Genomic DNA, 27,427 nt, shown 5'->3' with positions numbered 1-27,427 from the left:
GTTGTGGAAACATGGTGCACTGCATGACTTGGGTATACCTGCGGTGTAGGACTATATTGACCAGAAAACACTCCAAAGAACTAGACCCAGATGTAATCAATAAGTTCCCGCATTGCAGCCCAATTAGGTGTGTATGTGTAACAAGTGCAACAGTACACTGTGCATATACTGTACACATGCATGACGTTCTGATGAAGACCACACCGTCGATCTGAATAAATACAGCATCAATCGCAGTGTTTTGCATCTTTCTATCCTTTTTACATATGTACATACGTCCATCTCCAGCACCAGCTCAAAGCCATTGGAAGTGAGTATGTTTCTATCTGTTCATATGATGAATATATGAATCAGAGTGAGCCAGGAACACTGGATCCCATCTACAGGGTCGCAACACCTGTGTGCTCTTATCGCGTTTTGATTAATAACTGTTTTGTAGACCAGCGTTTCCCACAGGACCCATTGGCTAGTTCCTTTTGGGTTGTACCCGATTGCCTTGAGTTGGGGGCTAAAGCCTAGCTAGAAACACGGTTTTGTTTATATGGTGGAGCAGCAGGAAATCTTTTCCAGTTTCTATCAGGTGGTGCTAAAACCATGCAATTACATGGTAGGTAGACAGGTAGGTATTGTGAAACAGTACAGTAAGTACACATTACAGAGTATTTACAACTGCGGTACCTTTTTGCGGGTTGTGTAATTGGCTCAATTTGATATATTGTGCTGTGCATCTGTTCTTGTTGTTCCCACCACGTTTTTAAAAGGGCACTTCACTTCACAGCCAGACCTCTCAAATGATTCCTATATAAAACTGCAGGCCCCTGTTGTGTTCTTAGGATGCCAGCCCAAGCAAGAAGCCTCCAAAGAATCCACTGGTGACGATAATGTTTGTCTTCACAAACTCTGTGGACTGGGAGAGAGATTGAGATAAATAACGGTATTAAAATTTAAGAAAAGTGCAATATCCTTTTAAGACAAACAACAAATCTGAATGCATATGGATAATTGATCCTTTGACTTAGCAGCCTAGTCTGTACAAGTAGGCAGAATTWGTATTATGTCAGTATGAATGTAGTTCAATTCACAATGCTTTGTCATGCACAAATCAAATCAAATCAAATGTTATTTGTCACATGCGCCGAATACAACAGGTGTAGGGCTACCTGGTCGATAAAAGAGTTGAGCTCTGGTACAGCCCTGTCGGCTTTCTTCTTCAGGTGCCTCTTGGCTTTGTTGACATCCTTCTCCACTCTCTTCCAGTCCACCTGCACATAGCCACTGTGGTTGGCTATCTGGAGAATAGAATAGACATTTTTTTTTCTTCGGGACGATTAAAAAAAACGAAGCAAAAATGCTTGGTAAAATAATCTATGACAATAAGGATTTTAGCTAATAGTATTGTAGCCAAAGAGCAAGCTTCTCTTTGCAGCATGTGAAATAACTCATTTAGACTTTTCTACTGTACATTAATAACTTGTGTTGAGTTCCTACCTGTAAYAACAGGAATCCTCCACCCATAGCGGTGGCTGCGATCTTCCCCACCTTCTGGAAAAGATATCCCGCACACCTGGCAGCGAGAGACAATGCAAAACTCAAATTAAACCCTATCCTGCATGTAGTACACTAAACAGGGCAATAGAATCCTCTACAGAGGAAGCCTGTATTTTGATCATACCATGCATTCAAGTACAGTAACATTGACCACCATGTGAGAGAGATATCAAATGATAAAGAACAGTCCTGAGGATGCTCCGTTGTTTAATCAATATAGGCTACCTTGGCCTGCAGGACTTACCAGCCGCTCACACCACCCAATGCTATTTGTGTGGCCACCGAATACTTCTCAGCCATAGGACCCGAATTGTTCCCACCAAATAGGCAGCCCCACCATTGTTGACGCCTGGCATATTGTGTCAGGTCGACCACCTCATATGTGTCCTCATTCTCTGGTTCTTGGGACGGGAGAAACAAAGTAGAGCACTTTATGTACAAGAGGCGAACAATTGGCAATAGCACAAGTATTAATATCCCCGTCAGACGTTTTGGCCGATTGTGCCATATTCCATTGGCAAAGTCTGTTTCGTTTTCGTGAGAAACAGTAGAACGTTAAATGAAGTAACGTTAACGTAAAAACATGTTGGAAGGAGAGGATTATGAGTCTAATTTCTTACAGGCACATCTTGGCATAATWATCTATTCGCGTATGTGGGGAAATAGCAGTCTAAAACGTCAAATTGCATAGTGTTATAAGGTGGTAAAAATGTTGCAACTGTAGCCATTCCTATTTATCTTGATATAACCTATGACGTTGATACATTGAAACACACCGAGTGAGTGCGATCAGAGACCGAGAGAGTAGACCTAACAGTTTTTTAGCGAGTAGGTTGCCACATATTTGACATATATGGATATGATTTAATGCTCTATAGCGTACATCTAAGATGGAAATATGGGTCCAAATATGGAAACATAAAGGTCGTTTTTGGTTTGAGAGCGACACTTACCCTCTTCACGATCCGCCATTTTGGAGTGTCTTGATTTGAATGATGTTGACAAATGCTGTCACAGGCGTGATGGGATACATGGTTTGCATAGTTTGTCAGACAGTCAAACAGAATTTCATGCATTTAAAAAATATCACTCTAATTATTGATCTTATTAGAATGTCTCAATACAGTTTATAATTTAATGCAGGTTTCATACATGTAGGTTGCCTCACAAATAAACAAAACTGACATATTAATAACATGTTTTACCCCACAAAAATGTATAGCTTACAAAATATACAACTGTACACAGTAAATGCAACAGCACAGACTAGGCTACTTCAGTCTGTTATTTTGGAGCATGATTATAGCTATAATAGAGTCGGGTCTGCAGCCTTTGCAATAAATGACTGATTAACGTTTTAATGTTTAATGTTTTTTGTGTATTTCATATTAACATTCATCAGAGTGATTTATGGATAATATACCCTGTGGTACTATTGTATGGTATGTGATATGACAACTGTACAGTATGACACTATGACAACTGGAATTCTGGGAGATGTTTTAGGATTACACATAACCTAACTCAATATGTCCAATGTCTAAGAGCTCTTGAGCTTTATGTAACTAAGCCTATTCTCTGACTTCATGGTCGGTTATTATTTCCTTTATATTGAAAAGGCACAATCTGGAGTCTGTGTTTCATCCCTTTGGCAGCCACCCATTAAATGGACAGATTTYATTAGATAAACTCCAGGTGCAAAAGTTATCTGTGTTTCTACAGTATATCTACAATGCTAAATKATGTACTGTTGAATCTTGGGTAAAATAATTAGCAGATTTGGTAGGCCTATGCATAATGGTGTTTGCTGCCTATGTGTTTGATAACCATTATGCTTCATTGATTTAATTGAAACCAGGAGCTTAATTTGATCCMTTTCTTTTTTCCCCCTCAAACCTCACTGCTTCCTGTTACAAGACGGCGACAGGTGGCCATCTATCTCTGCCACCATGACAGTGATGACAGATTTACAGCCCAGACAATTTGTGGCAGGAGAGAGAGAGAGGGGGGGTGGGGCGTTGTGGGCATTCCAATCGAACTGGAAAGCGACCTCTGCTCTGAGTTATCAAGTCTGATGGACGAAGCCACATCGTCTGCAGGAGACAACAACAACAACAGCCAGCAGGATCAAGGCTCCCCATATACTTCATCCAATTACCCAAATCTTCACTGTATGTCATTATGAGTTGAACATTGGTAACAACCCCAACTCCCCAAGGCCTGTTGTGTTGTGATGGGCATGTTTAGTCAGCTCCCATATGAGTACTCCAGCATCAGACCATTTAGAGAAGCTTCAAGTTTTACTGTTACGTGCACAAGTACAGTGAAATGCCTTTCTGGCAAGTTCTAGTTTGGCATATGTTTTGCCTACAATGGCAATGGCATCTTGCAAAAATAAACACATTAGTCTATGCTAACACTTGTAACACATAGCACTTATATACAGTACAAGTCAAAAGTTGACACACCTACTCATTCAAGGGTTTTTCTTTATTTATACTATTTTCTACATTGTAGAATAATAGTGAAGACATCAAACTACGAAATAACACATATGGAATCATGTAGTAACCAAAAAAGTTTTAAACAAATCAAAATATATTTTATATTGTTCAATGTAGCCACCCTTCGCCTTGATGACAGCTTTGTAAACTCTTGGCATTCTCTGAACTATTACAAACTATCATTTTGTAAATCACACACTACATTGTTATTGCAAACAGTGATAATAAAGCAATAACATCAGATAAAATAGTAATAGCAACACTGCAGCATTCATGCATAACCCTTGGCAACCAACTGACCTGTACCCCCTCCCATCCGTGCTCTCCAGAATCCTTGGGAYGTCCATACCCCATGTAGTTTAGATTTCAAATGGYCATGGTAAGGGTTAACGTTAGGGTTAGGTAACTAGACTTTCCTAGTTAAATAAAAACATTTTTTTTAAGTAAGGGTTGTTAAAAGTTTATAGTAAAGGTTAGTTAGATTTAGGGTTAGTGTAGGGATGCCCCAAGGATCCCAAATTATCACTAACCATACTGGCAACCCTTGAAAAGGACACCTTAACCAATAAGATACCTCAAAGTAGACCTACAAATACGTAATACTAATCACAATGCAACATGGGAAACCAATCGAAAGAAGCTGTGGAACTGCGTAAAGTTGAGGGTTTGTTATTCATGTGTGTGAGGAACGACACCCAAGAAAAATTAAGTCACATGATTACACACAGATACATTCGTTGGTCACAGTGAGGAGAGGGCGTTCCTACGGTGGCGGCGTGCATTCGCCTATGTGACACATTTACAACAACTTTGAGTTGGTGTGGGGGGAAGTTTACTATATTACCAAATAACGTCCTATCGTAAAAACCGGCATCAACTCTACTCCATGCATTATTTGGCAATTACATACATTTAGTATTTTGTGTACAATCATGCGATAAGGCTTTTTTGGACGGGTCTTGTTTTCCTTCAGGATTTGGCAATCACTCGGCTGAGCTAGCTACGTTTTCAGTCCTACATACCGTGGTGTACTTTCGTTCTTATATTTTGGTGGAGTTTGTCGCCGCTTCCCTGTTCATTTTCTATGAAATCGTGCGGAGTGTCGCTCGACGCCGCTGCTGCTCGAAGTCTCGGCACTGCTGGCGATGAGGAAAAGAAAATGGCGKCGGGAAAAGCGAATGAAATCGAATTGGACTTTCCGAAGCTAACAGCGCAGGAGAGAGAAAGCTTGGTCGAAATTGACAGGTTAGCAAATGAGCAATGCATTTGCTTTCTTTGTCTACGTTTTTGTCTATTGAGTTTTCGTACATTAAAGTCTTTAAAACGAAGTATATGTCCCAAGTAATACGGAACCGCCTGTGTTGTCCTCTGCTTGCAGTTCACTATTTGGATTTCAGAGGCTTCATGAAGATGGCGCCAGAACGAAGACCTTACTGTTAAAGGTATGTCACAGATAGGACCAGAGTCGCCCCTCCGCTGTCACTCCTGATTCGTGCATATCTGGAATAAGTGTCAGGGACCTGCTGGACATTTAACCACAATCCCCTTCCATTAGCCAGAAGCCAGGCGCACAAGTGGGTGGATATTACGTTAATGAATTCCCTTTCCAGTCAGTATGAATTAAAGTTGTATCTTGGTAAAGTGGCTCCGGACATTTGTCCGGAATCATTTTAATTTAACTAACGTTACAGGACATTTGAGAAATGCATTGGGTGCGTAACCTGATTATGGCGTCCACCCACGGTGCTCATAATGACACAAGTCACATTTCGATGATCGTAATTAATTTTAACAGAACATGCAGTTGTAGGATGCAACTGCGTGTGTCCTGACCAAATTCAGATGCGCATTTAAACATGTTAGAATAACTGMCACATTTACYTTTCCTCAGCCATCAAGACCAGTAATGAACAGCAAAATCACYAACCTATGTCAATCTACTATTCCCCCATAGTAGAAMAGTTWACATTCTATTGGTCAGTTTTTCGTTATGTGCGAGAAAGAAATATGCTATTCCAAACCAACTCGGGGACAGTTGTGGGAAGATGGATCCTAAATTCATACTACCAGTAGGCCTAGGCTACATCTGCCAAAAATGGGAAACTAATGATGCTGATGCAATAGAACAGAACTTTTAGCTTAAAATGTTGATAAAACTATTATTTAATCTCATTATAAGCACAGCAATTTGCACATGGCAGTAGKCTACATACTAATGTTCGTTCCTTAAAGTGGAACTGACKGCGTTKTAACTACTTTGCAKATATGAAACGGACAATCATATCAGTCAAAAATATACATTTCCCAGTTTATGCTACAAAACCAACTTTATAAGAGGTTTAATAATAGGTTCTGTTTTCCTCAACATTCCATGACATACACTAAGGTATTGTTGGAAGAATAGATGGATGTATTTCAATGCTTGATTAATATAATTCACCAATACATTTAATTCACCAACACTCTATCACTTCAGTGTTTAATTGCTAAAGTGTAATTACTTCGCCACTACGGCCTATTTATTGCCTTACCTCCMTAATCTTACCTCATTTGCACACACTGTATATACATTTTTTACTATTGTGTTATTGACTGTACGTTTGTTTATTCCATATGTAACTCTGTGTTGTTTGTGTCGCACTGCTTTGCTTTATCTTGGCCAGGTCGCAGTTGTAAATGAGAACTTGTTCTCAACTGGCCTACCTAGTTAAATAAAGGCAAAATAAAAATGCTTTTCTTGGTAGTCCAAAATATTGCTATCAGGTTGAAAATCACAGCTGGCCTGGTACATTGTTTGCTGCCTCCATTAGGRTGCACTGTTTGAGTTTTAATGGGTCAATATTTTTGAAAAAAATKGAATAATGTAACTAAGGCTGGGAATGTCAATACAATCAAACTAGCAAAGGCAAAGATCTGTCATAAGATCAGTCATAACGTGGCTAATAGGCTAGCACATCTATTTATGTAGCAAGCTAAAAACATGGAGCCTAACATTAGCTACATGTCATGTCATTGGAGGAGTGGGTGAGTGACACTTTTCCCCCTCATATCRYTTTTTTGGTGGCTATACTATACTCAGCTAGAGATGCAGGTGTCATTTGGTTAGCTAGCAAGAACTTGAACAACTCTTATCCCGTTAGCATATATATTGCTTGCTTTTGCCAATTCACTCTCGCTATCTACTCCTATTTCAAAGCACTSTCGTCTGAGTGTGCAAGAGCACAGAATAACTGATGAATTTACAAAAGCGCAACACCCACTGAATATGACCAACCGGTGTTAGTAAACGTAGGCAAAGAAAGTAATAGTTAGTCAAGAACGCTCTAGATAACATGTAAACAGCCTAACCAGCTCTGCTAGGGTGAGTAAAATGGTCAGAGTGAGGTGTTGTCTCATTTGTGTTTGGAAATACTGTAGCAAGTTAGCTTTGGGTGCTTGGTTGGGACAAGCATGTACTGTTGTCAGCCAGGCTGCAGAAGGACGAGTAGGCTACAATTCCCCATCGTTTCAKTGCAATTTTGAGKGTTTATGTAATGTTCTTTCGTTAGATTTTAGCTCATCTTTCTCTGTCTAGCATTAGTTGTTGATCTTGTTGTTGATATGCATGACTGAGGGAGCGAGAGCCTACCTTTTTCATGGTTGTTTGATCAATAGGACTGTAAAGTTCCCAAATGTAAGAGGACTCCCAAGTGGTAATTACATATTTGCAGAAATCCATTYAGGTGTATTTTGTGGCTTTTGACGAATGTGTTCTAATGATGTAAAGTCACRCTGTTGTTACTGCCTGTAAACACAYAGTCTAGTTCAAMGTGAATGATGGCAGGCCTGTGTGGCAAATAAAGGTCTACTGTAGCTCTGATTGGCTATGGCGTAGACTCTAGTCCTGGATGAGACATGTTTTTATTAGGTTTTATTTGCTTCAGCGTCTATTAATTGTCCAAACGCACGTCCACTTTCCTACTCTGTATTACTATAGCATTTTCACAAATTCCTTAGTGTATGTTAGGGATGCACGATATATCGGTGAACATATTGGAATCGGACAATATTAGCTAAAAATGCCAACATCAACCCGATGTCTAGTTTAACGGCGATTGATGTGCAAAACCGATGTCAAAGCTGACGTGCATACCTATATAACGTAGGTACATGACGTAATGGCACCACATAAAATTTAGCGCTACACGTGCAACACAGCATTCCTAACATAGCCCACAATGTCTGCTGTGTGGATCGAGCAGTCAACAAGTCGAGCAGTCATTTGAAAGAGTAAGAACATTTCAGCGAGACAACTCAAAGGTGAAGTCCATTAACGCCAAGATAATGGAATTCATTGCCCTTGACAATCAACCGTTCTCTGTCGTGGGTGATGTTGGCTTTCGCAAAATGTTMGAGTACCGGTACACACTAACAAGTGCGCTATTTTTCAGATGTTGCCCTACCGGAGTTACATAGTAATAGCGTCACTGCTATTAGCTTCACGACTGATATTTGGACCAGCGATATCAGCCCCATGARCATGCTGAGTCTGACATCAGTGAGTGGTCAAGGCTTTCGTACTGAGGAAAGCCGTATTGCATGCTCATGAATGTGCTGGTTGTCATACCGCTGCTGACATTTCAATGKCATTTGAGAACATGTTTGAAACTTGGAAACATGAACACRCTAGCTAGCTCCATTCGAACAACTGACTCGAGAAATAWGCTCATCAACTGTGCATGCAGCGGACGTGATACCCCTCTGTCACGTGAGTATAATGCGTGGAGGTATGTTTTCGTTAGAAACCATGCTGTTGGCTTTTTCTGTTCTCTCGTTTGCTTCTCAAAAGTGGCTGTGTCAGCTGCAAGCGMAAGTAGCCTGGGTAGCTTACTGCTGCCCCATTGAGAAGACTCGGACAAATTACTAGACAGACTTCATCCTCTCAATCCGTKTATGACGGGAGACACATTTGACAGAAGTCCTGAAAGTAACAAAAATGTTGTGTTCTAGTATCGGAAAAAGTACTGATGTTTCAGTATACCGTGCAAYACTAATCACCAGTCAYCATGCACTTATACCGTAACACAATTACATGGTAGCTAGCTACCTCATTTTAAAGGGTCAATCAGAAGTTACTATATCCCATTTTGGACTTATAAAATAATTTTATGATTCTTGAAGAATTTAACTTAACACCTCATGAGCTTAGTTCAACTGTCGTATCCCATCGGAACCCAAATTTAAGCTTGTTTTACTCTGTTAACAAACAATAGGTAATCAAACACTATATAGCCTCAAAACATAGTTAAAACTATAATTTTGATATCATGGATGGTCAGTCCTTGCATCCATAGCTCTCTCTCTGAATTTGAGTGGTTAGAGTTCTCCAGCCGCATCACTCCGYTTTCTACCAAACCAGGGGCAGGGAGACAGCTTTGTTATTGTTTTTACATCATTTACATACAGGAATGCCTGCTAATAAGCAACAACAAACAACTTTTTTTTTTAATGTGTTGGCAACAGACTTCATAGCTCAAATGTCCCATTCATATTGGAACTGTCCCGTCAAATAACTGTCAAGCTCAAATAAAGTGCTGTTTGATCAGAGCTAGTCGTGGGGGAGGGGAGGYGAGGCTGGCGGACTCCACACTTACTACCGGTACTAGGTTACCTACAGACGCATGGCTGATGAAGGCCTGTTACTTAATGGTCTACTGCTCCTTTYTGTCCTTTATATATTGACTTTTTGTTCAGTAAAAGAATGGCCCAATCACTGGCCACTTTAGTAAATGGATCACAAGTCACTTTAAACAATGCCACTTTAAATAATGCCACTTTAATAATGTTTACATATCTTACATTACTCATATCATATGTATATACTGTGTTTTATACCATCTATTGCACCTTGCCTATGCCGCTCGGCCATCGCTCATCCATATACTTATATGTACATATTCTCATTCACYCATTTAGATTTGTGTGTATTAGGTAGTTGTTGAGGAATTGTTAGATATTACTGCACTGTCGGAACTAGAAGCACAAGCATTTTGMTACACTCGCATTAACATCTGCTAACCATGTGTATGTGACCAATGAAATGTGATTTGACATTGAGCATACAGGGTTATTGAAAATGGAGAATCTGTTGAGCTGCCTAGAACTTGCCACAGTGTCCCTCCCAGATTTTGCGCTGGGAGCCAAATGAAATAATCATCAATCAAAGTTGTTGGTTTCTATGACAACACCATGCATGGCGCGGATTTCCTATGCAGTGTATTTTGTAGGCTAGTTCACTCACAGCCTAGTGTAGGTTTTTAGTGTTTATTATTTTAGTGTTTGCATGGAAACATTTGGTTTATAAATGTTTTGCTTTTTATATGTACACCTAGTTAGCTGGGAGTTAGTAGTAAGGCTACCACTTYCCTCATGGTTAATGGCAATTCAGTGTGTTATGATGACCAATCTGAAGCATTGTGACGTCTTGTAACACATCAAAGAAACCACTCCGTGGCAGGACCCAAGACAAGCCCACCGCGGGGTACTGAGTCTGACCCACCATGTTGAAAACCATTGACCTAACTCCATCAACTTCAGAATGTAACACTACATTAATATGAGTCCTGTAATATATATTTGACTGGTTGAGTAATGATCTGTGAGGAGATGAATAATGTCTCTGGTATAATCAGTAGTCTTATTGCTAAGTCACAGGGGGCTCTGGCGGGCCCTGCACCATGCAGGGCAGAGAGCTCTGCTGGAGCTAAAGACAGGTCAATTCATTTTTTATTTCACCTTTATTTAACTTGGCAAGTCAGTTAAGAACAAATTCTTATTTACAATGACGGCCTGGCAAAAGGTCTCCTGCGGGGACGGGGGCTAGGATTAAAATAAATAAATAAATACAATATAAATAGGACAAAACACACAACGAGAGAGACAACACTACATGAASAGAGACCTAAGRCGACAACATAGCAAGGCAGCAACACAAYATGATAGCAACATAACATGGTACAAACATTATTGGGCAGGGACGTTGGACCACTTGGCATCCAGCCAGTACACCACTTCACTTTCCTTTTTTTAAACTCTCCTCTCTTGGCACATGGCCGGCTTTCAGCTGATAATTAAGGCATGAAAACAGAGTGTTAGCCAGCTCTGGACCTGCTCCAGAAAGGGGGGGAGAGAGGGGGATGTGAAAGTGTTGCCCTGGATTGGAAGGCTTTGTTTGGTTACTGTACTGTGTGCACTAGTTCCTSTTATAGAAACTGTCAACTGTTGTTTTGTCATGCCAATGGACAGACAAGCAGGACGGGTAAGCTTGATGTAGGCTACCCTTTTATTAGGGCATGTTTGGAGATACCATAGTAGCTTGCTTTGCTTGGACATTTGACAGACATTTGATTAGTTGACTTGGCGCTGTTAGTAGTTTGGATGGTATCCAGATGTTCATACTGTTTCTGTACCATGGCAGGACTGTGTATATGGTAGTACTGAATGTGCGCGCGAGGTGCGATATTAAAAAAAACAATTATGTGTATATGTACAGTTGAAGTCGGAAGTTTACATACACTTAGGTTGGAGTCATTAAAACTTGTTTTTCAACCACTCCACAAATTTCTTATTAACAAACTATAATTTTGTAAAGTCGGTTAGGACATCTACTTTGTGTATGACAGAAACTTTTTTCCAACAATTGTTTACAGACAGATTATTTCACTTATAATTCACTGTATCACAATTCCAGTGCGTCAGAACATACACTAAGTTGACTGTGCCTTTAAACAGCTTGGAAAATTCCAGAAAATKATGTCATGGCTTTAGAAGCTTCTGATAGGCTAATTTACATAATTTGAGTCAATTGGAGGTGTACMTGTGGATGTATTTCAAGGCCTACCTTCAAACTCAGTGCCTCTTTGCTTGACATGGGAAAATCAAAAGAAATCAGCCAAGACCTCAGAAAAATAAATGGTAGACCTCCAAGTCTCGTTCATGTTTGGGAGCAATTTCCAAATGCCTGAAGGTACCACGTTCATCTGTACAAACCACAGCATGCAAGTATAAACACCATGGGACCACGCAGCCGTCATACCTCTCAGGAAGGAGATGCGTTCTGTCTCCTAGAGATGAACGTACTTTGGTGCGAGAAGTGCAAATCAATTCCAGAACMACAGCAAAGGACCTTGTGAAGATACTGAAGGAAACAGGTACAAAAGCATCTATATCCACAGTAAAACGAGTCCTATATTGACATAACCTGAAAGGCCTCTCAGCAAGGAAGAAGCCACTGCTCCAAAACCGCTATAAAAAAGCCAGACTACGGTTTGCACCTGCACATGGGGACAAAGATCATACTTTTTTGATAAATGTCCTCTGGTCTGATGAAACAAAAATGGAACTGTTTGGCCATAATGACCATCATTATGTTTAGAGGAAAAAAGGGGGAGGCATGCAAGCTGAAGAACACCATCCCAACCGTGAGGCATGGGGGTGGCAGCATCATGTTGTAGGGGTGCTTTGCTGCAGGAGGAACTGGTGCACTTCACAGAATAGATGGCATCAAGAGGGAAGAAAATTATGTGGATATATTGAAGCAACATCTCAAGACCTCAGTCAGGAAGTTAAGGCTTGGTTGCAAATGGGTCTTCCAAATGGACAATGACCCCAAGCATTCTTCCAAAGTTGTGTCAAAATGGCTTAAGGACAACAAAGTCAAGGTATTGGAGTGGCCATCACAAAGCCCTGACCTCAATCCCATTAGAAAATTTGTAGGTAGAACTGAAAAGCGTGTGCGAGCAAGGAGGCCTACAAACCTKACTCAGTTAMACCAGCTCTGTCTGGAGGAATGGGCCAAAATKCACTCAACTTATTGTGGGAAGCTTGTGGAAGGCTACCCAAAACGGTTGACCCAAGTTAAACAATTTTAAGCCAATGCTACCAAATACTAATTTGTAAACTTCTGACCCACTAAGAATGTGATGAAAGAAATAAAAGCTGAAATAAATAATTCTCTCTTCTTATTCTGAAATGTCACATTTTTATAATATTGCCAAGAAACTGAAGATCTCGTACAACGCTGTGTACTACTCCCTTCACAGAACAGCGCAAACTATCTCTAACCAGAATAGAAGGAGGAGTGGGAGGCCCCGGTGCACAACTGAGCAAGAGGAAAAGTACATTAGTGTCTAGTTTGAGAAACAGATGTTTCACAAGTCCTCAACTGGAAGCTTCATTAAATAGTACCTGCAAAACACCAGCCTCAACGTCAACAGTKAAGAGGCGACTCCGGGAAGCTGGCCTTCTAGGCAGAGTTCCTCTGTCCCGTGTCTGTGTTTTCTTTTGCCCATCTTAATCTTTAATTTTTATTGACTGGTCTGAGAGGTGGCTTTTTCTTTGCAACTCTGCCTAGAAGGCCAGCATCCTGGAGTCACCTCTTCACTGTTGACGTTGAGACTGGGTTTTTGCGGGTCAGAGTCAGAATGTCCACAAAAGGGCTTTATTACAGACAGAACTACTTCTCAACCCCCGCCCCCCCCCCCCCTCCTCAGATGATCCCGCAGGTGTAATGCTAGATTTGACGGTCCTGGCTGGCGTGGTTACACGTGGTCTATGGGTGTGAGGCCGGTTGGATGTACTGCCAATTCTAAAAAATGTTTTTATAGGTGGCTTATGGTAGAGACATTTATTTTCAATTTGCTCGCAACAGCTCTGTTGAACAGAACTGCAGTTGTGTGGCAAAACTGACATTTTGTGGCCTTCTATTGTCCCAGCACAAGTTGCACCTGTGTAGTGTTCATGCTGTTTAATCAGCTTCCTGCCATGCCACACTGACCTGTCAGAGGGATTATCTTGCGAAACGCTCACTAACAGCGACGTATACAAATTTGTGCAACATTTGAGAATAATAAGCTTTTTGTGCATATGGAACATTTCTGGGATCTTTTATTTCAGCTCGTGAGACATGGGACCAACACTTGACATGCTATGTTTATATTTGTGTTACCTAGTCGTGTTGGTGCCGTTGAGATTGAGTCCGACTAGTAGCAGCATTGTCTTCTCTTCCCTTGCAGTTGAAACTCAAACCGAAAATCAACAAATGTTGTGATCAAACATTGTAAATAGCCAAGTCAATTAGACTAAATTTTATGCCTTTCACAGGCTTACAGGGCTTATAAAAAGGAATCTTTCCCTCAGCTCTTTACGTGTGCACAGATCCCCAGCCAGGCAGTTGCAGTGCCAGGTGGAATAGGCTATACAGGATTCGTAGTTTGACTTTCATTACACAGCTATAAATAAAACGGAGGAAATACTTAAACAGCTACTGCAGCATTTATTTGACTATAAGGTGATCATACTTGACTTTTATTTTATTCAATAAATGCTCAACTGTGGAGCCTGAACACCCGCCAACGTGGCTGGTGAATGAATACTTACCGCGCAATCCAAAATCAACCCGCAGGCTGTTCATTTTAGACCCTGCCCTGCACATCGACTCTGTACTGGTTCCCTTGTGTATGCCAAGTTATCACACACTGTGCATCTTATGCATTTTTATTATTACTGTACGTGTTTCACTGTTCTATTAAATAATCTTTTTTTAAGATAACATTTTCTATTATTTCTCTATTTCTCTCTCTCTGCATTGTTGGGAAGGGCTTGTAAGTTTGATTTGATGTACCTTTGCCTAGTTGATTTTTTTTCCCTGCATAGAATTGCAGCATGTGAGGAAGTTTGAACATTTCTGTGGGACATACTTCATGCCCTCCATTGGTTCCCTGTTCTTCATTAGCTGGCATCTCATGCTAATATGAGCCTAGGCAGTGCTGAGTGCGCGTTGGCTCCTTCATCGGCAACTCAGGACAGAGCCCTGTACCCAGGGTATATGGGAAATATAGCCCATAGGTGGTCAAATAGTGCTGGGGGGGGGGGTGACTGCAATGGCGTGTTATTTGAGGGGAAAGGGGTGACTGCATTGGTGTTATGGTTGGGGGGGAGGTGACTGCAATGGGTTTATTGGGGGAAAGGGTACTCAATGGTGTTGTTATGGGGGAAAGGGTGACTGCATTGGCTGTTTATTGAGGGAAGGTGATCCTGAATGGTGTGTTTTTTTGGGGGGGAGTGTGGGGGGGGAAAGGGGTGACATTTGTCTGGTTCATATCAGCCACTGTCTGCTTCAGTCAGGTCTTGAGTGATCCTGTAGCACAGTGTCTGGGATGTCTGTGTCTGGCTGGCTAGATCTGAATGGATGAGACAGGGCTGTGGTGTGACGATTGAGACTATGCTGTCTGTGTGTCTCGGTCTCCCCTCAGGACTGCACTGACCTCKCTCTCTTTCTCCTTTATTTTTCTCTCTTTTCACTCACTCTGTCTGACACCTTTGGCTGCCTGACTGACTCTGAGATCCCCCTCGTAGTCAATACAGCTCTACAGTGTCACCTGCTCTACATTGTGCGTCTAATGAGGAACACATGACCACCGCTTTACCCTGGTTCCTGGAATGCCATTGCTCCTGCACTGTGATAACATACCTAACAAATGTTGTTTTGATATCAAGTTGGAGGATTTGAAATGGCTCGAGCGAACTGCTCCCTTTTCTCTCTCTGAGTGGATAGGCTATATCCCGGCCACTGGTCCTGGTGATATACAGCTGGGGTGCACATACTTTTTATTCAGCCAGTGATTCTCCATCCTCCAGCTCACTGCCTGTTTCTAGGTGCTGCTCACTCTCATTTGGCCCTCAGCCAAACTGGGTAGGCACACCTCCCTCTTCCCTCTTTGAAAGTCTGTGGTGGTGATTTTGTGTGGCTGTTATTTACATTTTGCCAGACTATAACCCCAACTTTGGCATGGGAGCCTTGGCTTGTCACCTTGCCAAACGACTTGGGCGGTGAAAGCGTTGCAATGCACCCTCCCACTGAAAGGTAGGAGGGGACACCTGTGTGTYTGGGGCGACCTGCCATAAACCTGTATCTATTTTTATGAGAGGTACAGCGATATGGTTCGGTGATGATCAAGTTATTTTAGGGACTTGTAGTTGCTGTTTTGTAACACATTAGATGGCTGTTATTCTTTTCATATGTTCCTCATCAGGATGTTTTGCCATTAGACAGACCCCAACCAACGTGCATAGTTTTTAGGAGACTTAGGCCTATAAGCTCAAACTGATTTTGTGTGGACTTCTAAAAGTTGGGGCCTTCTTTAGGCCACCATTTTTAATACGGGGTGTTGAAATGATTTCCCCCTCTCCCCCTCTCCCTCTCCACATCCCCTCTCCCTCCTTCCCTCCCCTTCTCCCCCCCCTCTCCCCTCTCTCCCTCTCCCTCCCCTCTCTCCCCCCCTCTCCCTCTCCCCTCTCCTCTTCCACATCCCCTCTCCCCTCTCCCCGTAGGCTGTAATCTGCTATGACTCTGCCATCCTGAAGTCCGAAGGGAAAGTAGAGCCAGAGATGTTCTGTCAGCTGGGCACATTCAATCTTTTCCTGGAGAACTATCCAAAAGGTGATCAACGTATAAGTACACACACACACACACACACACACACACACACACACACACACACAACACACACACACACACACACACACACAGTCTACACACACACACACACACAGTCTACACACAACAGCTCTACCCAGATGACATCCTTAATTTAGTAATAACAATGCTTTTGAAATTGTATGTTTGGCAGAAGTAGGATTTCGGTGTTGGAATTTGTCCTTTAAAAGTAGCAGCAGCTGCCAGACAGACTACACTCTTATTCTTCCAAACCCTGTAAAAGTGTCTGGAAATTACAAATAATAGTAGGCAGTTATGTTGGTGTGTGGCGTGCTCTGCTGTCTCTGTTTGTCACACAGATAGTCTGAGTCTTCTCTGCCGTTATGTAATTCCCCTGCCATTTGTTTGCGGATGGCTCTGGGCTTTATATGACTACAAGTCTGGAGGAGTTTCTTGAAGAAATGTAGTTTGTGTGTATTCATGCTTGAGTGTTTAAGTTGGAAGAGCTGTTTATTGTATGCTTTGGTTTGTATTTGGCCTGTATTGCTGATGAGGTAGTGCCACCATAAGATTGTGTTGAGTGGATGAAGATGATGTAATGTAGGCTAATTGTTACAGTATTGTTCTGATCTGTTCACTAACTGGTCTCTCCTCTCAGCATTATCTGCATATCAGAGGTACTAAAGTTTACAGTCGGACTACTGGAAGGTGAGTGGCTACTTTCTGAAACACCATGTGTCCAAGTAGATCTAGCTGTCTACTGCTACTTTCTGAAACCATGGTCCTAGTAGATCTAGCTGTCGATTGCTTTTCTGAAACACGTGTTGTGTTCCTAGTAGATCTAGCTGTCGACTGCTACTTCTGAACACATGTGTCAAGTAGATCTAGCTGTCGACTGCTACTTTCTGAAACACGTGTGTCCAAGTAGATTAGCTGTCTACTGCTACTTTCTGAAACACATGTGTCCTAGTAGATCTAGCTGTCGAATTGCTTCTTTCTGAAACACCGTGTGTCCTAGTAGATTCTGCTGTCGACTGCTACTTTCTGAAACACCATGTGTCCAAGTAGATCTAGCTGTCGACTGCTACTTTCTGAAACACCGTGTGTCCTAGTAGATCTAGCTGTCGACTGCTACTTTCTGAAACACCATGTGTCCAAGTAGATCTAGCTGTCTACTGCACTTTCTGAAACATGTGTGTCCTAGTAGATCTAGCTGTCGACTGCTACTTTCTGAACACCGTGTGTCCAAGTAGATCTAGCTGTCTACTGCTACTTTCTGAAACACCGTGTGTCTTAGTAGATCTAGCTGTCGACTGCTACTTTCTGAAACACCGTGTGTCCAAGTAGATCTAGCTGTCGACTGCTACTTTCTGAACACCATGTGTCCAAGTGATCTAGCTGTCTACTGCTACTTTCTGAAACACCGTGGTGCTAGTAGATCTAGCTGTCGACTGCTACTTTCTGAAACACCATGTGTCCAGTAGATCTAGCTGTCGACTGCTACTTTCTGAAACACCATGTGTCCAAGTAGATCTAGCTGTGATACTGCTACTTTCTGAACACACGTGTGTCAAGTAGATTAGCTGTCGACTGCTACTTCTGAAACACGTGTGTCTAGTAGATCTAGCTGTCGACTGCTCTTTCTGCGAACCCGTGTGTCTAGTAGATCTAGCTGTGTCGACTGCTACTTCTGAAACACCATGTGTCCAAGTAGATCTAGCTGTCGACTGCTCCTTTCTGAAACACTGTGTCCAAGTAGATCTAGCTGTCGACTGCTACTTTCTGAAACACCATGTGTCCAAGTCGATCTAGCTGTCGAATTGCTTCTTTCTGAAACACCATGTGTCAAGTAGATCTAGCTGTCGAATTGCTTCTTTCTGAAACACCTGTGTCCAAGTCGATCTAGCTGTCGAATTGTTCTTTCTGAAACACCATGTGTCCAAGTAGATCTAGCTGTTGACTGCTACTTTCTGAAACAAATGTGTCCAGTAGATCTAGCTGTCGAATTGCTACTTTCTGAACACCGTGTGTCCAAGTAGATCTAGCTGTCGATTGCTACTTTCTGAAACACCGTGTGTCCAAGTAGATCTAGCTGTCGAATTGCTTCTTTTCTGAAACACTGTGTGTCCTAGTAGATCTAGCTGTCGAATTGCTTCTTTCTGAAACACGTGTGTCCTAGTAGATCTAGCTGTCGACTGTTACTTTCTGAAACACGGGTGTCCTAGTAGATCTAGCTGTCGACTGTTACTTTTCTGAAACACATGTGTCCTAGTAGAATCTAGCTGTCGACTGTTATTTTTTCTGAAACACCATGTGTCCTAGTAGATCTAGCTGTCGAATTGCTACTTTCTGAAACACCATGTGTCCAAGTAGATCTAGCTGTCGACTGCTGATCCCTTGTTGTCTTGGCATTCAACTGCATACAACCACCTTGACGATGCCTGTCTGTTCATAAAGGAATGGTGTTAGACCAGGGAAGCTGTTCTCCAGGGTCATATTCAGTCGACCGTTTGACCCGGCCAGGCCAGCCACCAGCTCTTATCATGCGGTGTGTCCTCTCCCTGCCCAGTGTGGGTGGATAAGAGGAGGATGGATGTTAGTTCCAGTCTGCCGTGGTGCCCATTGGCGTGTGAGTGGAGATGAGGTGTTTGGGATATGACCGTGATGGGGACAGACAGCGTTGTGTTTCTGCCCCTGTTCTCTGCTGCAGAGCTGGGGAAGTGTTTGATGATCTCTCCCGGGCTGCGGTTCGGGTTCTGGGGCTGCCTGGGAGAAAGGGCTGTGGCTTTAGACTGAAGTAAGGAAGGGCTACCTGGGACTGGGCAGAGGGCTGAAGCTGGGGTGTAGGGTTGGAGCTTGAGTGTGAGACTGTTGGCGAGGAGCCAGGTCTGGGGTAGAGGACTTGACTGAGCTATGCTGAGACTGGGAGGAGCAGGGAGGTAGGCTATACTCCCTGAGTCTGTGGAAGAAATGGTCAAAACATTGACTGAGTCTGTCTGTCTCATGGGATACGTGAGGTGAATGTGAAGGATAGGCTGGCAGGCTGTCAGAAACATTCTTACTCAGACTCACGCATCCTCTCTCACTTTCTCAACTCTCACATCGTCTTACTCTGGGGACCGATGCGTATCGATGAATTATTACTGGTGTTGCATGGTATACTGAAACTTCTGTACTTTTTCCGATRCTAGAACCTGAAAAACGGTTTGGTACTGAAATGTTTGTTGCTTTCGGTACTTCTGTCAAATGTGTCTCACGTCGTCTACTGATTGAGAGAGAGGATCAAGTCTGTCAGAGCAGCCGATGTCCCCTTATCGCCTGCTCCACTTACTCATAGCTAGTTCTAGMGGCTAGAGTCTGTCTGTCCTGAGGAACCACTGCACTCACTGGGAGTCTGGGCTGCATCAGTTACGCTGCACAGAAGTTCAACTCTAATAATGTATGTAGAAATKTTGAAAATATTTAATTACTGTTYGCAAAACAATGTCCATTATAACWTAACTTTATTMATTCACTTCATCTCCCCCGCCTCACCTCTTTCCCAGTCAAGATCATCTTAGCTCGAGCCTCGCTGTCTGTCTGTGTCTGAGATGTAATGGGTCTTAAAGAGACAGCGCAGACTTTTATAAAATAACAGATTGCTTCTTCTATGCAGATGTTGTTGATCAATAAAATAAGTCCCAAATGGAAGGGAAACAGTTTGTCAAATTGACTGTGTGATTTAAATAATTGATTCATTAATGCATACATTCAAATCTAAAAAGTCAAATGTAATGATATTGACCTCATGTAATGATATTGACCTCAGCCATGCTGTCTCTGGTCCTCTCTCCTCCTAACTCCTCAGCCATGCCGTCTGTCGGATCCTCTCCCCTCTCCTCCTAACTCCTCAGCCATGCCGTCTGTCGGATCCTCTCCCCTCTCCTCCTAACTCCTCAGCCATGCTGTCGGATCCTCTCCTCTCTCCTCCTAACTCCTCAGCCATGCTCTCTGTCGGATCCTCTCTCCTCCTTACTCCTCAGCCATGCTGTCTGTCTGCTCCTCTCCTCCTTACTCCTCAGCCATGCTGTCTGTCTGCTCCTCTCCTAACTCCTCAGCCATGCTGTCTGTCTGATCCTCTCCTCTCTCCTCCTAACTCAGCCATGCTCTCTGTCTGATCCACTCTCTTCCTCTCACCCCCAAAAAATTTAATTCTTATTAAGAACATTTACATCTGATTGGTATTGAAAATGACATTTGTTTTCTGGTTGATTGGTATGTCTGTATGAGTTGGAGGTTCTGTGGTTAGAGGCTTTCAGTTGTGACTGATACCGGTACTAAAGTGTCATGTGAAACTATGGCACAATGGTAACCTCCAAGGTGAATTACTGGGACACAATGGTAATCTCCAAGGTGAATTACTGGGACACAATGGTAATCTCCAAGGTGAATTACTGGGACACAATGGTAATCTCCAAGGTGAATTACTGAGTCATAAAGGTAACCTCTGAAAGGTGAATAACTGGGACACAAAGGTAACCTCTGAAAGGTGAATAACTGGGACACAATGGTAACCTCTGAAAGGTGAATAACTGGGACACAATGGTAACCTCTGAATTTCACTCTTTGGAAACGAACTGCAGTAGGTATTTAGGCCTCTACTCTGCCATTGACCTTATGGGCATAGAATGCACTTTAATCCTGAGAGGGATGAGGAGCTACTGTTTTTTTGACTAGGCCAACTAAACACTTTCCATTTAGATGACTCAGTCAGGACTGTATGTTAGTGATATCAATCCCTCCAGGATTGCATTATCATTTTTTGTGGGCAAAATCAACAATTCCCTTCATATTATGCTATGCAAGGGCCTGCAAACTTGACTAATCACAGCACTGTTTCCTCATAAAACAATAAAACCATCTACATTTTTGTGCTTTTTCGTGACAAATTGTATCTTTGCATATTGCAATGCAAAAATGTCAATTGGCACTGCGAAATGAAGTGTCCCCCCCCTCTGCGAATATCACAACAAAATCCCAGATAAATCCTAGAGGGATTGTGAAGTGTCCCCCCCTCTGCAAATATCACAACAAAATCCCAGATGAATCCTAGAGGGATTGTGAAGTGTCCCCCCCCCTCTGCAAATATCACAACAAAATCCCAGATGAATCCTAGAGGGATGTGAAGTGTCCTTTTTGTTGTTGAAACTTGACTGAGTAATCGGTGTTGTTCAGACATGGTATCTTTAATTTTTTAATTTAATTATTATTATTATTATTATTTATTTTTTACCAATGCTGTTTGAGAAATAGACTAAATGTTCCTGCCACTAATGTTTTTTCTCCCTCTCTCAAGAATGCTGGCTTTTTATATGGCCTTGGTTTGGTCTACTTCCATTACAACACATTTCACTGGTAAGTACGCGTTCACAGTATTTTCCTTTGGACTATAGTGTGCTTTCATTAGCTTGAGACCTGGAGTTGCTTGGCCTCGTGGGCCTGTGTAGTGATACACAGGCTATATAGTACATTACATTTGTGTAGCTGTTGTATGTTCCTTACTGTGTGTGTGTTTTCATTGAACCCTTACCTGACTGATGGGATTGACTGTTGATGAGTCAATTGTRCTTCTTTCATTCTATAAACTCATACTTTAAATTCAAATAACATTTTATTGGTCACATACACATGGTTAGAGGATGTTTAGCAAAATGCTTGTGCTTCTAGTTCTGACAGTGCAGTAATATCTAACAAGTAATCTAACAATTCCCCAACAACTACCTAATACACACACATTTAAAGGGGTGAATGAGAATATGTACATGTAAGTATATGGCCGAGCAGCATAGACGAGGTGCAGTAGATGGTATAAAATACAGTATATACACATGATATGAGTAATGTAAGATATGTAAACATTATTAAAGTGGCATTGTTTAAAGTGACTAGTGATCCATTTATTACGTGTCCAGTGATTGGGTCTCAATGTAGGCAACAGCCTCTCTGTGTTAGTGATGGCTGTTTAGCAGTCTGATGGCCATAGACAGAAGCTGTTTTCCATTCTCTCGGTAAATTCTGTTTATTAGTGCTGCCATTGCTTTGTATGACACTTGTTTTTCTAAGAATGTTGCTTTTTACTGCTTCTGTCATTTGTAGGTCAGACAGCCCWGAATACTACTTACAGTAAMTATAGACGTTTTGATATGCAGCAAGACTAGAGCCTGTTTGAGTTTCGGGTGGGGTGGGGGGGGGGAAGAGGAAGTTAGGCAGCTGACAGTTCAGGGAAAGGAAATCCTTTTACGTTCATACACTCGAGCTTAAGTTACGATCATGAAAAGGTTAAAGYGTGGGGAGAGGGCGTAGTGTGATATGCTGTCTTAAATAGCATTATTGCGGACAGAGTTTGTGTTGGGGGTGCGACCAGTCTGTACGTCAACAGGGAAGAGGAGATTCCGGGATGCTGGCCTTCTAGGCAGAGTTCCTCTGTCCAGTGTCTGTGTTATTTTGGCCATCTTAATATTTTATTTTTATTGGCCAGTCTGAGATATAGCTTTTCTTTGCAACTCTGCCTAGAAGGCCAGCATCCCGGAGTCACCTCTTCACTGTCGAGACTGGTGTTTTGCGGGTACTATTTAATGAAGCTGCCAGTTGAGGACTTGTGAGGCATCTGTTTCTCAAATTAGACACTCTAATGTACTTTCCACTGGATGTCATAAGGTGAATGCACCAATTTGTAAGTCGCTCTGGATAAGAGCGTCTGCTAAATGACTTAAATGTAAATGTAAATGTACTTGTCCTCTTGCTCAGTTGTGCACCGGGGCCTCCCACTCCTCGATCTATTCTAGTTAGAGACAGTTTGTGCTGTTCTGTGAAGGGAGTAGTACACAGCATTGTACAAGATCTTCAGTTTCTTGGCAATTTCTCGCATGAAATAGCCTTCATCTCTCAGAACAAGAATAGACTGACAAGTTTCAGAAGAAAGTTATTTGTTTCTGGACATCTTGAGYCTGKAATCGAACCCACAAATGCGGATGYTCCAGATACTCAACTAGTCTAAAGAAGGCCAGTTTTATTGCTTCTTTAATCAGAACGACAGTTTTCAGCTGTGCTAACTTAATTGCAAAAGGGTTTTCTAATGATCAATTTGCCTTTTAAAATTATAAACTTGGAATAGCTAATACAACGTGCCATTGGAACACAAGTGATGAATGCTGATAATGGGCCTTTGTACGCCTATGTAGATATTCCATTGAAAACCAGCCGTTTCCAGCTACAATAGTCATTTACAACATTAACAATCTGTACACTGTGCACACTTTCTGATCAATTTGTTATTTTAATGGACAAAAAATGAGCGTTTCTTTCAAAAACAAGGCTATTTCTAAGTGACCACAAACTTTTGAACGGTWGTGTATATAAGGCTTATGAGAAGGGGGGGAGACGAATAGAATATGACGTTCATCTAAACTGGAGGGGGAAATTATTGTCTAAACACCCAACAATGATGGTGAATATGCACAGTGCTCACTCACCGGGAATATGGCCGATGCTTTCCACTGGTGCCAATAAGATAGGCTATAGGCCTACTGTTGTTCGATCAATTAAGCTGAGAATTTTGATAATTAAAAAGCAGATTTGTTTTTTAAATTGTGTTCTCTTTACAGCAAGAGCCATTTGCTTTCCAAAYGTATTTTTTCCCCGCGWTTTTTTTTTTTTTAAATATTGAAATATGCCTGGCTGGGCCTCTACTTTTCGCTGGCAGTTGCAACTCAACAATCGTCTATTTGGTATAACTCACGCGCGTTGCCCAAATTTACATGCGCTGCCTGCCTTTCCAACTGTAGGCAATGCGGTTTAAAACAAGCTAATGATCCTCTGTGTTCAAATCATGCTTTCGTAGCCTATTTTGAGTGATTGTATTTATTTATGTATAGACAGAAGTAGGCTATATAATTACTTGGGGAAAGCTTCCCCTAACCGTATGGACGCGCCGCCTATGAGCCTAAGTTAATCTACTWTTGCCCCATAGTAGAAAAGTTGACCTATTCAATTGGTCAACTTGTCGAGAAAGAAATAGCCCAAACAGACTCCAGAAACAGTTGTGGGACGATGGATCCCAAATTCATACAACCAGTAGGTCTAGACTACAATAAAATACTTAAAAAGCAATGAATCTGATCAGAACATTTAGCTTAAAATGTTGATAAACTMTAATTTCTTAAAATGAGAAGCACACTTTTTTAATCATGGCCCMAAAACTTTTTTTAACACACGATTTCATTTAGAATGGTTGCGCTATGATTGGGCTTATAAAAGCGYTGTCTGACGGTTTTTCCGTTCTCTCTGTCTGTATGCTGTGTGCATGTGATAAATGAGATGCATAACGAATACACACCAATTTAGTTCCTTTAAATTATGCAAATGAACCCATAGACCGATTTACATCAACTGGTATTTCCATAGGATAAAAAACATTATTTCACAATGGGATATTATTTTTCTCCCGGACAATTTTATTTGTCTGCTCACACTTTGCCTCTGCAGTAGGGTGCTTTGTGTGTGGAATCCAGTGTTCAGTCTTCGTTGTCTGTCTCAGCCAGGTAACCAGTTACCAGACCCTGCTGTGTTGTTAACAGTACTGTGTCTCGGTCTCTTCACATGCTTACCTCACTGTTTTCTACCACTATCCAAGCCTGTAAAGTGTATGGGACGAGCGACTACCACTGGATGCCACTATAACCAAATAAGCCTAACTAAATCATTTTAAATCACAACAGAAGCTTTTTACCAAAATACTCTCACTCCCCATATAGCTATTATAGGGAATATATTACTGTACTTTGGAGTTGAAGTTGGGACATTGTTGAGTAAGTACTTTGCTTTGGCTGTGTAGTGGTGTTAGGCATCTGTGGCATTGCCTGATATTGACTACTGTAGGTGCCCTTTCTCCCTGTCTAGGTCAGTGCAGCCCTCCTCCTCAGAGGCCCAGGCAGGACAGAGAAGGTAGGCCCACTATGTTGGTTTCCATATGGAGAAATTCTGCTAGAATGTGTCTTTGATTTAACTTGATTCCATCTTGAATCTACATGTTGTCTAGGCATTCATTATGCATCTACATTTGAGTAATTCCATAGAGAATGATGCAGCTAGGAAGTGTTACTGCCCTGACTAGGAGCCATCTTGAATCTACGTGTAGTAAAGCCAACAGTCGGACCATCATGGTAGACAACTCCAGTATCCCCYTCCCAGAGTGCAAAGAAACTTGGCGTGACCCTGGAGAACACCCTCACGTTCTCTGCAAACATCAAAGCAGTGACCCGCTCCTGCAGGTTCATGCTCTACAACATCCGTAGAGTACAACCCTACCTCACACAGGAAGTGGCGCAGGTCCTAATCCAGACACTTGTCCTCTCCCATCTGGACTACTGCTACTCTCTGTTGGCTGGGCTCCCTGCTTGTGCCATCAAACTCCTGCAACTTATCCAGAACACTGGAGCTCGCCTGGTCTTTAACCTTCCTAAGTTCTCATGTCACCCTGCTCCTACGGGAGGGCAGCTCCCGCTCAGCTAGGACAGCAGAGCCCTGGCCATCTTCCGAAAACATCTGAAACCCTAATCTTCAAACAGTATCTTAAATAATTCTCACCTCGACCTGGATTATATATCTATCGTTGTATTTTTTTCTTGCTAGGTCTTACTGCCCAGTTGGAGCTAGAAACACAAACATTTCTGCAAATCTGTGTACGCAAACAAACTTTGATTAGGGGGCTACAGGGAAGCATGTCATCTGGTTTCCCTCTATGTACTACAACTTACTTTCAACAGCTAGAGGCTACAGAGGAATGCAGCACTATCAGATGTAATGTTACCAGATGTCTCCAACCAACCCTGGGCCTAGAGAGCTACAGGGCTAGAGCTGTGGTCTCCAACCAACCCTGGGCCTAGAGAGCTACAGGGCGCCATCAAACAGGTCCCCAGGCCAGACAGACTGGTAAGAGACAGGAGGCATGACCATCAAACAGGTTCCCTCCAGGCCAGAACATGACTGGTAGAGCCAGGCAGGCATACTATCAAACATGGTCCCCAGGGCAGACAGACTACGGTAGAGGACAGGAAGGCATAACATCAAACAGTGCCCCAGGCCAGACAGCCTGGTAGAGACCAGGCCAGGCATAACGATGCAAAACCAGTCCCCCCCAGGCCAGACAGACTGGTCAAGACAGAGGGAAACTGCAACAGTCCCCAGGCCAGACGGAGACTGGTGACAGTTTACATTTACGTCAATTTAGCAGACGCTCTTCAGAGTCCAGAGCGACTTACAGTATGATGCTATACCATTTTTGAATTACATTGTTTACATACTGAGACAAGGATTCCCTACCGGCCAAACCCCCTAGCGCCAAGACCCTCGCTAACCCGGAGCGACGCTCATGCCGAATTGGTGCGTCGCCCCAGGGATCCCGGTTGCGGGGCCGGCTTGCGACAGAGCCTGGGCGCCGAACCAGAGACCTCTGGTGGCGCAGCAGAGCACTGGATGCAGTGCCTAGACCACTGGGCCACCCGGGGAGATGTAGAGACAGGGAGGCATAACATCAACCAGTCCCCAGGCCACAGACAGACTGGTAGAGACGCAGGAGGCATACATCAAACAAGTCCCCAGGTCCAGACAGAACTGGTAGAGACAGGAGGCATAACATCAAACAGGTCCCAGGCCAGACAAGAGCTTGTAGAGACAGGAGGCATAACAGTCGGTACACGGTCCCCAGGCCAGAGACAGACTGGTAGAGACAGAGGGAGAGACATTACGTCCCAGGCCAGACAGACTGGTAAGAGGGACAGAAGGATAACCATTAAACAGTCGCAGGCCCAGACAGACTGGTAGGACAGAGGGAGAAACACCACTACAATGCCAAGTGTTTCTC

General features: G+C 42.6%; 1 protein-coding gene and 1 pseudogene across 1 annotated transcript; one reads left to right on the top strand and one right to left on the bottom strand.

Moving 5' to 3' along the window:
* Window positions 1–355: 355 nt before the first annotated feature.
* On the bottom strand, window positions 356–2,592 carry LOC112073712 (FUN14 domain-containing protein 1). The gene is made up of 5 exons (XM_024140962.2): window positions 2,502–2,592; window positions 1,793–1,949; window positions 1,489–1,564; window positions 1,161–1,289; window positions 356–907 (listed from the first exon to the last, which is right to left on the bottom strand). Exons 1-5 carry the CDS (start codon window positions 2,518–2,520, stop codon window positions 830–832), a joined length of 459 nt encoding a protein of 152 aa, XP_023996730.1. The 5' UTR covers window positions 2,521–2,592; the 3' UTR covers window positions 356–829.
* A 2,204-nt stretch (window positions 2,593–4,796) lies between these two features.
* The window catches only part of LOC112073713 (lysine-specific demethylase 6A-like), an 81,757-nt pseudogene continuing 59,126 nt past the window's right edge, over window positions 4,797–27,427 (top strand).

Source organism: Salvelinus sp. IW2-2015, unplaced genomic scaffold, assembly GCF_002910315.2.
Source record: "Salvelinus sp. IW2-2015 unplaced genomic scaffold, ASM291031v2 Un_scaffold2342, whole genome shotgun sequence".
NCBI classification, from domain to species: domain Eukaryota; kingdom Metazoa; phylum Chordata; class Actinopteri; order Salmoniformes; family Salmonidae; genus Salvelinus; species Salvelinus sp. IW2-2015.
The sequence above is the reverse complement of the archived record's forward strand: the minus strand, read 5'-3'. Positions and strand labels throughout refer to the sequence as shown.